We start from the raw sequence: 13,741 nt of genomic DNA on the forward strand, positions 1-13,741 counted from the left end.
GCCCCCCAGCCCAGCCCTCCCCTGTTCCAGGGCCCTTCTCAAAGCAACAGTGGGGCTGCAACCAGGCCAGTGATGCCATCCTTTCAGATCTGCTTTGGACTGTTGTAAAAGCTAATGGACTGTTTTAGATAAGGGAGCAACAGAGAATGTTCCTTATTATATGTGACGCTGACAACTCCCATATGACGTTCATAACGTATTTCTTATGAAACCATCTTCTGCTTTACTGCCAAGATGGTCAATTAACATTTAAGTACACATCCAATGTTCCCTTGGCAATCCCAAGCATTTATCTAACAGATCACCTCTCTAATAGATCAGTCAGCTTGAAACACAACACCTTTAAACTCTAAGCTCCTCCCAGGGGCAAGCTGGCCTGGGGTCAGGGGGGCATTTTTTTTCCTTTAAAATGTTCGGAATAAGCTGCTGAGTCGAGTCTTGACCCCAGGCTAAAATTTGCCTGTCCTCCCCATACTGATTGACAGGTGTCAAACCCAGGTCTTCCTCCCCTGAGTCTGACACCCTGCACCTTCCCTCGATAAAGGTGATCAGAACAGGTTCTCTGTTTTGCCCATCTAAATGGCTCATCACAGCAACACCCCTGAACCCACAAACTGTGAGCGAAGACTCTCTGACACGTGGTAAGTCATTTTCTTTGTCACAATGGTGTGAACAAAGGTTAAACATTCATGCAGTACATGGCCGATATACCGGACACCATGTCCTAAACCTGTCACATGCACCTCTTATGCTATTACATACTGTAGAGATCACTGTTGAGAAAAGAAGGGGGAAACCGTACAGACTAAGGAAGGCAAAGTGATGAAAAGACTGTTAAAAGTAAATTCAATAGAGGAGAGGGATGGAAAATCTCACTTAGCCTGAAGTTGAATATTCTTAAAATGTAAGAAAAGGTGGAGAGAGATGGGGGGAGAGGGGAAGGAGAGATGGAATGGAGAATATTAGAACATAAAGAGGTAATATAAAGAGATTGATTGACTGAGAAAGTAGCAAGCAAAGGAAGTCAGAAACTGAATAAATGATCAGAGAACAAGCTGATATTTTAAAGGGATTAAATTAGGGAGAGATAAAAAATAACTAAAAAGCAGATTTAAAAAAAGATTTAAAGACTTAAATAAACAGTTAAATGAGAAGTATAGAGGAGAAGTACAAAATAATCTGACAGAAATCAATGGATACGATACACAGGGGACACTAACGTATAAACCTCCATTACTATGCCATAAACAGTGATAGAAAATCAGTTATCACAGCAATTTATTATTAAAATACTGCCGGACAGCTGAGCTGATACTCAATTGCCCATGATTCTTGCAGGCAGCAATAAAAGTCCCACTACTTCACCAGCCAGACTTGGTGCATTGGCGCATGTGTGACCCGACTTTGCCAGATCACGCATGCGAAGTGGAACAGAAATACTGGCTTGTGCTTCCACTTATCAAAAAAAAAGCTAAATATATGAAATGTAAAAAATAAATAATAATTGTGCAAGCATTTTGATTAGAAAAAAAAATGTGTTTTTTTTAAATAAATAAAACATTTGTTTTAATATCTTCTACTGTTACCATCCTGAGATGGTAATATGAAAAGGAGGATTGCGGCACTTCATGTATTGCCTTGATTCTTGCTAAATAGGCTTTACCAGAGGACTATATTGAGACTGCTATTCGTGTTTTTTCAATTCCTGTGTCCAGTTTCACCGCCAGCAGCACACCCATACCCAAATTTCCATATGCTGTGTTTTCGGCAGAGTCCTCATAGCAGCAAAGTACTCTTCTGCTTTCACAGACGGAATCAACTACACTGGGCCGCGACCTGGGTCCTCACTGAGCAAAGTCTATATCCTCTTGAAGAGATCCCTGGACAAGTCCTGTGGGGTTTTTAGACTCTGTACAAGTGTATTTGATTGTGCCATACACCTGCTAGCTATTGACATCTGTGTCTATGTGTGTACTCCGATACACTTGCTGTCTATCTCTGTTCTACAGTGTCACTGCGATATACTCCATTGTATCAATTTATTTATTGCACGCTACGAGCTTCTCAAACAGTGCCAACACATTGTGTATTTTATTGTACGTTATGCACTGTTCAACAGTGCCAACACATCCATGCAACTTATTGCATGCTACACACTTCCCAAACAGTGCCAACACAACACATCAAAGCACCTTCTTGCACGCTATGCACAGTGCCAACACAACACATCAATGCACCTTATTGCACAGTGCCAACACATGCGTGCATTTTATTGCACCTACGCACTGTTCAAACAGTGCCAACTCTCCAGTGTTCCACAGTAGACGCTACACACTGCCAGGCAGTGCCATCAATCTCTGTGTACTCCGCTGCACTTTACCAAGCCCCTACACTTCGTGTCCTCAGCTGTACTTTCAGCATTTTGCCTACAGTGTGAAACACCTCAGTGCATTGCAATGGCACAACCACTCTTTTGTATCACATCCATACATCTTCCGGTGTGTTACCCGGTAGATACAAAGATCTCACAAATAAAGTAATATAATATGTAGTAAGAAGTTATTAATATGCCCAGCAGTTGTATATTTCCAGTAGTAGTAATATGGCCAGTAATATGCCAAGAAATAAGTAGTATTACCAGTAATATGTCCAGTAGTAGTAATATAACAATATATGAATTATACTTACAGTTAAATGTCCAATAATTTGCACAGAAGTAGCGATATGGCCAGTGATATGTCCATTATTATTATTAAAATGGACAGCAATTCGCCCTACAGTAATAATATTTATAGTAATATGCTTAGTAGATGGAATATACGTACCAGCAGTAAAACGGAATATGTCTAGCATTATTAATATGAATGTATAATACTCAGAGCAGCTGTATATAACATGTGTGGGCCACTTCTAACTGACCACAAGTGACCAATTAGGAAAAAAAACACTCATGGTATAAGTAAGTGTGCCAATCTGTGCCAGTAGTGTAGCACTACAAGTAACAGGACAAGGAATCACTGCATAGGAAGAAGAGGAATCGGCAGTGGGGTATTGAGGTGAAGTAAGCATGTTTGTCTATACTTTTTACTAGTACTGTGCATATTATTAATGCAGCCATTGATGCTCCCTTTTGTATGTGAGCTAGCTTGGCAAAGGCACTTGACTCACCATTATTTGTTACTCCCTGGTTCTGCACATACAGCATATATTATGAGTTGTATCACATCACAGGGGTTCAAGTAGTTTTTCTTTATGACAGGCACTATTAATCTTTACGTTTGTAAAACTTAACTGTTATGCTTTGTAAAAATAATTTGATGATTTTTAGTTTATAACTACAAAAGTGATATGCTGAACATTGGCTTATTAAGCCACTCATGTTGAAATGTGAGGTTTAAAACAGACATCCCTGAAGATTTATAGTTGCAGTTCCTCCAAATTATTTTTAACAGGAACTCTCTTCTTGCTAGATCTTGGGTAACTGCCCCTCATTTGTTCAGAATGTACTGTTCTTTATACATGGTGTGTATTTTTCTTAATGGATTGTTTGTACAGCCTGGACTGTGGTATATAGCCCGTGCGTTCTACTACATGTACTATGGGAAGAACCTTTGGTTAATATTTGGATGTGACATAAACCTTATTTGTACAGCGTGGGCTGTGGTGTATATGCTGTGGCTTTTCATTATATAGAGGGCATATACATTGCAGTTTGTACCTCATTATGTGAGGCATATACTGTGTGCCTTATATACAGAAGCATGGATTGTGGTATACATTGTAATGTGTATTAAATAATTTGTGACATATACAACTGTATGCAAAAGCCTGGGTACCATTATCAAAATTGTATGTTTCACAGAACCTCTAAATAAAATACATCCTCTGCAGGGGACAAACTTAAAATGACATAATTCTGCACTTTAGTGCACAATTACTATTTGCTAAAATTAACAGATTAAAGAAAGTAAACAATGCAGTAATTATTTAGAGTTAGGATGAATTCAGCTAAAAATCCTCATGTAGAGGGACAGAATTTGTATTCCCCCGAAAAAAACCCAATTTAAACAGGTAAATTGAGCCAGACGCATCCAGGCCAACCATCATCACTATTGGTTAGTAACTTACACTAGTGGTCGAGCACCTGTAAGTTCCCCACCCGCTGACAGACACATGTGTCTGAATCTCAGTCTACACAAGTCACATTTGCTTCAACATGCCCCATTCTTCCCCAATTCCACCTCTTCAATTGCAAGGGGCCACAAGCAGCCCTAAGAGCAAGATGCGTCTACATATGGCCCTAACTATAGCTTTGTAGGCATAAGTAGTAGTAAAAAAAAACATACTATATGCTGAAAATGCAATTTGCTTCCAACTCTGCATGAGCTCCAAAACGTGCAATTTTATAACTTGGCACAACCGTGTTGCAGAGCAGGTGGGTGGCAAATTTAAAATGTGTGGACAGGTTAGCAGTAGGGCGTGGACGTGCCCTAACCAACTCTACATTGCAGTGTTAAACTAAAGCTGCCCAGTACTTTTGTGCACAAAATACATTTGCATTTGAAGTGCACAATGGTTTGTCCAGGTACAAATTTGCACCCTTTATGCCTCACTTAGATTTAGGAGTAAATCTAGCAAATTTTCACCTGGGCCAAACCATTTTGCAATGAAAGTGATGCAAATGCAATTTATTTTGTATGCATAGTGCCCGCCTTTTCATGTAGCATACAAATACTGGGCAGCATTATTTTAACACTGCAATTTAGAGTTTAGCTAGGACGTGCCCACCCTTCCAACAATAAATCTACCAGCTCATTTTAAATGTGCCCCCCACACTGCAGCACTGTTTTGCCAAGGTGCAAAACCGGCCTGAATAAAACTGAATGTGATCTACAAATTAGTACATCAGTTACATTTAGCACCTCATTAATTTTCACTTACAAACCAAATTCATTACAGTTGAATATTTGTATCTGACTAATCTATTAATATTGATTCATTCCATATAAATATGTTTCCTCTCTTCATATAGTAATAAAAAAGACCCGAAATATGTAAAACAATATGTAAAAATATACCCCACATTTCAGAAGCCATTCTAATAAATTATATAATAGAATTTTATCACAATTTATGATAGTGATATGCTCATCATCACAAAGCACTTGTAGCAATTGAATAATAGTACTGAATTTAATCATTGTTATAAATACAATTGCTATATTTTAATTGACATTGTTTTAAAATAAAATCTATTAAATGTATCAGTTTGTCTTGCTGTGGCTTTGCTGCTGCCATAGTGACAGGGATATGACCCATCGCTTCTCACCCCCTCCATCTCAGTGCTTACTGGCTGGAATAAGCATCACCCAGGACCTTGCCTTATCATCAGCCTCATCAGTGGCAGTGTGACCGTAGAGTTTGGTATGCTCAGCACGTCTACTCCTCACTCCCTCCTCTATATCCAGCTGTCACACAGAGCTGGGGGAGGCAGCCAGCTCTGCTCTCATGATAGGTGACTCTTGTCTTTGTATAAGGATGGGATAAAACAATGCTCAGACCTGAAAAATATTTTAAAATATATTTCTGCAAATTTTATGAAAGCAAGTGGAAGAAAGCAGGCACACGTTTCTGGTACCAGATCCACATCGGTATAGAAGAGATTCGAGGCATCCTGGTTGATGGATCGTTATAAACTGCTTCTATGACACATACATCTTAATACAAATACCATAACCTTGTAAAATGTGGGGACACATTAGCACAAATAAAAAGTATTTACCCATCTGTCTTGGTGCCTAGAATGGGCTTAATTACATATGGCTCTCATGGTGAGAGAAATATACAATACACAGTATAGCACATGTCCTCATGTGTTCCTACCACTCCGCAAGGGGACTGCTTAGGCAAATACATGACAGGTACAGTACGGTGATCAGTTTAATAGGTCTGTAACCATGTGTTCATACAGGACTTCACAAATAACATGAGGTTGAAATTAGCTTTTTATTCACTTCTTATTCTTGTTCCAGCTTCTTACTCAGAAAACTATTTTTTAAGATTTATATGAAATTGGATCACTGATTTCACATTAGATTTACATTAAAGGGGGCCCCTTACACAAATTGCAATAGTATTTAGCACTTTTATCAGGTGGCAAAATGGGCACAGTCGCCATATTTTAGCATTTTGAATAAGTAGCTGTAGTTTTGCAAGGGTTAAATGCCATTGGGCCACAAATTTGATAATTTGAAGTTCTGAGGCATGGTTGCGCTATAAATCTGAAATGAGTACCACAGCTGACACAGGAAAATCCAATAGAGCAAATAGCGGGCACCACAATCCTGCGGCTGGTAAGTAGTATCACAGAAAATAGGCAGAGTCAAACACTAGGCAAAAGGTTCAGTCCTGGCAGCCATATACGTAGTTGGGATCACACGCAATCAGGCGCAGTCAGGTCAAACCAGTATATCAGACAAAAAGCAGAATAAGCACATTGAATCAATAGCTCAGTGAACCTGACAAGTATTTAAAGCAGCAGTCCCCAATCAGGGCAGGTGTCAGATTAAGCTGCAGGCGAGAGGAGTTCATGTGATCACACTAAGGCTGACATCCTAAGCCAGAGGTGTCCAAACTCAGTCCTCAAGGGCTACCAACAGGTCATGTTTTCTGATTTCTGTCTGTAGAAACAAGCTGGATAATTACTGACCAAGACAAATAGATTAACTCACCTGTGCATGATTAAAGAAATCCTGAGGACTGAGTTTGGACACCTCTGTCCTAAGGTATACAACACTGCAGAAGCCAAGAAGAAAACAGCAATTACCTGCGGTTGCTAACACATTCTTTATGTTCTAGCAATAGTCAATAACTTAAAATAGTGTTCACATTCTAATAATTGTCCAATTTTATTAAATATAGCCATTTATTTTTGTTTAACTTTCTAACAGATGTTTAGGATTCATGGGTACTAAATATTTAAGATGTGCATATTTGAAATGTAAAGAAAGTATTTATTTTTCCTAGGAACCTACAACACTAAAGGATATGATTAATCAACAGAAATGGGTGAAAGAACCATCTCTACTTTCAATGGCGAAGAGCCATGCAGAATATTACATCACAATCAACCAAAATGATATGAATTTTGGAGAGGGGAGATTGCCGGAAGCCATTTGTATTCACATTTACAAAGAAAAATTATATGGAAAAGTTCCTTCAGGAGACAAAGGACAAACAAGGGCTACTTGTACATACTGCATTATGTGTGATAAATAAATGTTAAAATTAAGTTATAACTTATTCAAATTATTATTTTGGAAGTTTGTAAATAGATATTCCTGTTTTTGGACAAATGTTTTGTGAATTTTTATATGCTCCATTTAAATTGTTTTATACCACACTGCATATTAACTTATAGTCCCTTCAACGTTTATAACTATTGAGTGTATGCATGAGTCAATTCTATTACATATACATTCTCTTTCTCATATTTAAATTATATTGTCCTGTACAGCAGTGACAGGCAATCTCAGTTATTTTAAATGCTGCATTCAGGTGCTTAAAAACTTCAGGAGCCCATATGTATCATTAAACCTTTAGCTGTCAGTGGGGGCAGCTATGCTTTTTGTTACTATTATAGCAAAAGGGTTCATATTTAGTGAAACACTAGGAATGAGGTGTGACGTAAAAAAAGGAGTGAACCACCCATGGGGTGATGGAAGAAAGGTGAGGAAAAGTGACCTGGACATAAGTCAATCAGAACTGCAATTTAGAGGCAGATTCAACGATAAGAAAGATCTCATATTTTGTCTCAAACAGGTTACATGTCCCTTTTACCAAGCTGAAAGAGAGAGCAGCAGTTAGTCCTACAATTTGCACCTGTGCCCACTTTGCCATCTGATTTCATGCCCAAAATGTTGTTGGGCCAGACAAAGGACAAGTGTTTTATATGTAACTGACCACCCTGTGTTTATTCCCACTGTCAAATTTGTGGCCCAATGGCATTTAACCCTTTCAAAACTGCAGCTATTTATTCAATATGATAAATTATGGTGACTTTGCCACCTGATTTCATGCCATAACCCATGCTGAGCCACGCTAAATACTATTGCAATGTGTGTAAGGGACTCACTCGCCTTAATGTTAATCTAATGGGAAATCAGTGATCCATCTTGATTTAATCTGTTAAAGATACAGTTTTCTGAATAAGAAAATGAAACAAGCATAAGATGCTAACTTCAGACGTGTAAAAATAAGCCTATACTAGTATATTAATGGGGGGCAAGGGGGTTCTTGGCAATGGATGCTCCCTCCACATCGCCCAGATGTATCTAACACTTACAGCACATCCTCTGGATCACTTGGAGCGTAAGGGGGCAGAGGATAAGATTTTGGCAGCTGGGAGTTCCTCCTCCTCTCCCAGTCTGGGAGGGACTAACCCCCTCTGCTGTTCCACACAAGGAGCTTTCTCTCTCTCTCCTCCCTCTCTTTCACGTACAGTCACACAAACATACACACAGACCGACAGCACTACACACTCACCTACACACAAAGCAACAAGCAGCAGGCTCGGGACTAATGCAGACAGAGGCAGAAGATGGCTGACCTGACAGCAGCCCAGCAGCCTGGCATCCCCAGCCCACCCCGAACAGTTCCCTCCTCACACAATCCCTGACGTCTTTCACCTCTAAATAGAGGGGAATAGCCACTCCACTCTCCTGCTCCCCAACCTCCAAAGTCACTTTCATTTCAGCAGCCATTTCAGCATCACAAACTATACAAAAAATGGCAGAAATGGAAAAAGAAGGGAGACCACCAGAAAATAAAAGGAGCAGGAAGCCTGCACACCCTGTGAAGAGGGAGATCAACGAGGAGATGAAGGTAAGGTGCTGGCTTTGGGGAAAGGTTTATTGCTACTAGCATCATGTGCATTTTGCTATGAACCTGAAATGATTGAAAAATGTAGTGGTGCCTGTCATTTCGTACAGGATGCATTGAATGTCTCAGCCCCGCCTCCTGGCAGAATACAGAGACAGATTCACAGGCTGAACTCTTGTGAATTGACCAGCTCTGATTTTCTCTAACTGTGACACATTGAGGAGGCTTTGCGCTACTGTAATGTGATGTGGCTTCCCCAGTGACAGCAGTGATGGATGTGTGTTTGCTGTCAGTTGTAGTGACTTTAAATCCCACCTATAGATACACCATACATCCTTGAAATGTAAGCGGGTCTCCGCTCCTTTCTACTGTATCCTTCTCTTTCTGCAAAACCCCCAATGTGTGTGTGATTGTCCTAGAGCTTAACCCTAGAGCGACTTCTGATGCCTTTTTGTATTGTTGGTAATTACAATGTTGTTTCTGTCACTGCTAGAATGCTGTTTTATCTGTGTGACAGACCCCCATGTTGTGTGCAGCAGTCGTGCTAAGCCATGGCTGGTCACCCAGATGTGCTCCAGAGGTTGCTCTCAATCTGGTCCATCAGATGCTACATTGGAGAATAACCGAGATCATTAACCGAGATCATTGTATTCTTTGTAGAATGGTTTGACAGACCGTAGCCTTGCACGCGTTTATAGTAAATGCTGGAAGGAGTCAGAAAGTGAAGCAGACAACTTAATATGTCATCAGAAATAATATTCAGAGTCCTGAAATTGGGGACTAACAGTAGTAGAATGGACTATCATCACGAATGTGGTGATTACAGACAATTAAAAGAGTTTATGAATTGGCAAGGTAGCAGTACATTATTTATGTATGAACAGCGTAATAGCTCTTATATCTCTGCTTAGATGACATATTACCATATTGTGGTCGCAATGTGTAAACTTTAGTGCTATGTGGGCTTATTGTGTTTTAGGTAAAACATGGTATTAATGCCTCATTCCTGATCTGGGACTGTAGATGTGCAACTTTTTGACTTTCATTTTTTTTTAGTTTTTTTTTAGGTCCTAAACAGGCATTGCTTACAATGATACAGGAGCGTAGTCTGTTTTATTTTCCTCAATACAGAACGTTATGTATAATTGAAATGGTTAATTACAGCCCTACACGCCCCTTCTAGGGCTGCCTAAATCTATCACATTGTCATTGGCTGCTTTAAGCCATAGCTTAATGTGATCTATATGGATTGCAGCTTTTAACATAGGTTCTAGAATTACAAATTAGCTAATTTTAATCAAAACATGTGAAATGTTATCCTGGCTGGATATAAAGGCTGACTGTGCTGGATCCTCTGGGTTTGTTTTGTTTATTTTGGCTGCAGGCGCTCTCAGTGGTTTGGGAGATAGTTGTTCTTCATAGCAGATGTTTGTCTGAACTGGTGGGGATGAAACAAAAACAACATTGTAAGGGGGGAAATTACACCATTTTTAACTGATGCTTTAGTATTAAGGACTAAACGTTACAGTGGCTCAGAGTTTTTTCCTGTTCTCTACTGTTACTGATCAATAGAGTACTCAACCTACAGTAGCAATCGAGGGATGAAAACACACAACTAATAATATGAAAGGAAATACTATATAACTTTCTATGTGAATTTTAGTATGATTCATGACATCTCTTATTGTTTAAGTTACTTCAACTTTACAGAAGATGTGTTTATGAATTGTCCTATGTAATTATGAAAGAATTTAGTGTAAGTAGTTGCAGTACAGAGCAGGAGACCTGCACTGGTTAGTGGGCACAATCTGTACATGCTCAGATGTATTTTATTCCTGGGTCCCAGAATACAGTATCAGCATACTGGATACAAGGTAAATGAGTTTGCTACAAAATGTCAAGTAGGACACAATGTGCTCTTGTGTAGTTTCATATCTGTAATGTTCAAACAGCCTGGCTATGTTTCCCTTCATCTGAACAGCTTTCATCTGGACTAGTGTAAAATAAGCCCTGGTAAGTAATCACTGCAGAGCAGAAAGAAAGGAATGTATACAGCAATAGACGGTCTAAGCTGTAAAAACTGAAACTTGAGTACTGGCCACAGATCGGGTATCAAGGCTTTAAGGTAGGGGAAATGAAAGAAATGAAGGAGAGGGAAACACGAGAGTGGGAATGGAAAAGTCAGCTTGGAAAGTGAAGGGGTAGGAGGAGGCCCTCCTCAGGGAAATTTGGCCCAGGGATTAGGGAATTTTATCATGGTGTACAGTGACCTACTCAGATTTCAAACTACATTGGATTGAATTGCCTTTCCCTGCTAACATAAGAAAAAGAACTGGTGTGCAGTCTGATTCCCCTTCCACCTCCTTTAAATAATAAAAAGACCATTACATTTCATTAACCCTTCAGACGATTGGCATAGAATGGGTTAAATTACGGGTGTGATACAGTCTAAGCATTCTGCTTTCAGCTCAATATGCTTTGTGTGGTAGTAGGAGTCTGCAATGTATAGTACACAATTGTCCTTCACTGATCTCACTGAAAAATAGCTAGCAAATTATATAATGTAGTCATTTGCTTTTGCAAAATCAGGGCTACCCACACTATTTTTTGGTACTTAGGGGAAAGAAATATTGTAGCTTGCCATCCATGCTTGTGGTATATGTCAGGAATTATCCAAGTACCTGAGCAAATATGCAGTATGCACAGTGGTGATCCCATCAGATACATAGTTTGTCATCCAAGTTCTAAATGTTAGAAAGTGTTAGTGCGCACTCCCCCCAGTGCCAAACAGTGTTTGTCTGTTTTGCAGCTGTAATAGCAATTTTCAGCAGGGTTGGAAGCTAACACTTGTTGCTGTTTTATAATGCCAGATATTATGTTTCAGTTGTGTTATCATTGGTGTAATGTATATGACAGTTGTAGCAAATTTAAATATGATACAATACAACAATGTGTGCACAAAGTACACGACTCTGCATAGTTTCTACATATTACATTTCAATGGCGAAACATAAAAAATACTGTTTACCTTACTCTGACCTTTATCAAATTTCCCTTCCTCAACCATACCTTACTCGCTCACATCATCTTAATACTTCTAGTAGCAATCAAATAATTAGTAGAAATCAATAGCATGTATAGTTTATTTTTTTATAAAATTGGTTGCAGTAGTTATTTATAGTTGAAGTTGTACATTGTTGCATTAAGGAGTGGTGTAACTGTGGCACTGAACCGTGTTGTTGTTTTTTTTTTAGCTAGGACCACAAGTGTCAGTGTGTGGTCTGGGACCCCAAGAGAGAGGTTTCTTAATAGAATATATAGCATAGCTGACAGCTGACATTTAGGGGACCCCCGTATACAGATTATGGGACCCCACTTTCATTCTGGACACACTGGTGGCACACTTATGTTGTAGAAGACACATTAAACAATGTGCATAGGATATTAAAAATGCAGAACAAGAAGAATCAATGCATATATATATATATATATATATATATATATATATATATATATATGTATAATGAGAAATGATAAGTGAGTAACATATACTCACGTCAGTTTAACAATCTCAGCCATCGTTAACTTAAGTTTCTCTAAGTCTCTCTCATACTGTACTGTATGTGCTGAGAGTAAAGAACATTATGTAGGAGATTGTCTACTATTTATATAGTGTGATGTATAAAGATAAAGAAGGTGCAAATATCAGGTGTTGTAGTATACTTTGCCGTTAAAAGAACACTTCTCTATTTATTATCCCATGTTAGTAATATAGGATATGGGATGGACTTTCACAGACTCAGAGTCATTTGTGAATGCTTTTTTTTTTTTTTTTTTTTACCAAACAGGGCTGTTCTGACACTAAAGGGAAGGTAAGATAGTACATCCCATTGTTATCAACTAAATATTGCAGTCATTTGCTTTTGTTCAGATCCATTTATACAGTGACAGAGCAGTACAGTTGCATTACATAGCAGTAGTAACACCATATCAATAGCTTGGTGTAAACATACTTTCTTTTGCCTTTGTTACAGCAAACATGTCAAATAAGTTGTAGTCATCAGTGATAAAGAGGATAGTCACTGTGGTCTTCATCATGTATAGTTGATATGATCCTACATAAAAAAACCTATTCTCTAACTCTATTTCTTGCTGATTAAATGATGGGTATAATTCCATATTTTGGTTGCAATGTGTAAACCATGTGACTTATGTGTTTTAGCCACACAAGGCACTAATGCAGATTTATACTAGAGACTGACAACCAAGCACTGACAATGATTCTCTACATGTTCGCACTTATATTGCTGTGCAGCTGGGAAACAGAGGTTATACCTCTGGCATATGGCTCAGTCAAATTAATTCTCATTTTCATGAAAATATTGGAAGTGATTATTTTTACGTGTTGAAAATTGACTGGGATATGTGTTGCCAAACCAATTACTTGGTTACATATAAAGTTGATAGCAGCCCAGTTACCACTTTGTATGCCACCATACAAAAACATTGTTGGTCCTGTAATTTAGGCATGGTTAATTTGTTATGTAAATAACATTTCTGTATACTTACATATACCTCTACTATAAGGCACAATACGGTTTATGTAGCAGTGCTCAGTTCTGTGTTCTGTCTCTCTGAGGTTGTGTTTGGAAAGGAGGTCAAAGTCTGCAATTATTGTGGTGTAAAATGTATTTTCCAAGGAGATGCACTTGTGGGTCCACAGAGAGATAGGATAATATTTACTGATCATTCAGTAGTTTGAAAAACATAATTATGAAAACACTAGTCAAGATTTCTAGGTAAAGATCTACTAAAATTAGTGCTGATAAGAGCCACGTAGACACTCCCCATATTGACTTTA

The 13,741-nt window shown here is 38.7% G+C and overlaps 2 protein-coding genes across 3 annotated transcripts in view; one reads left to right on the forward strand and one right to left on the reverse strand.

Moving 5' to 3' along the window:
* The window catches only part of PDSS2 (decaprenyl diphosphate synthase subunit 2), a 306,498-nt gene that overhangs the window by 248,805 nt on the left and 43,952 nt on the right, over positions 1-13,741 (reverse strand). The gene's annotated exons all lie outside the window — the stretch shown is intronic.
* The window catches only part of SOBP (sine oculis binding protein homolog), a 177,807-nt gene continuing 172,496 nt past the window's right edge, over positions 8,431-13,741 (forward strand). The window contains exon 1 of one of the 2 annotated variants that reach the window (XM_075202869.1): positions 8,431-8,883. In XM_075202869.1, coding sequence (XP_075058970.1) covers positions 8,788-8,883 — 96 coding nt within the window. In that variant the 5' untranslated portion in view covers positions 8,431-8,787. The remainder of the gene's footprint in view (positions 8,884-13,741) is intronic. The other variant, XM_075202870.1, reaches the window with a different exon arrangement.

This window comes from Mixophyes fleayi, chromosome 3 (assembly GCF_038048845.1).
Source record: "Mixophyes fleayi isolate aMixFle1 chromosome 3, aMixFle1.hap1, whole genome shotgun sequence".
NCBI lineage: Eukaryota > Metazoa > Chordata > Amphibia > Anura > Limnodynastidae > Mixophyes > Mixophyes fleayi.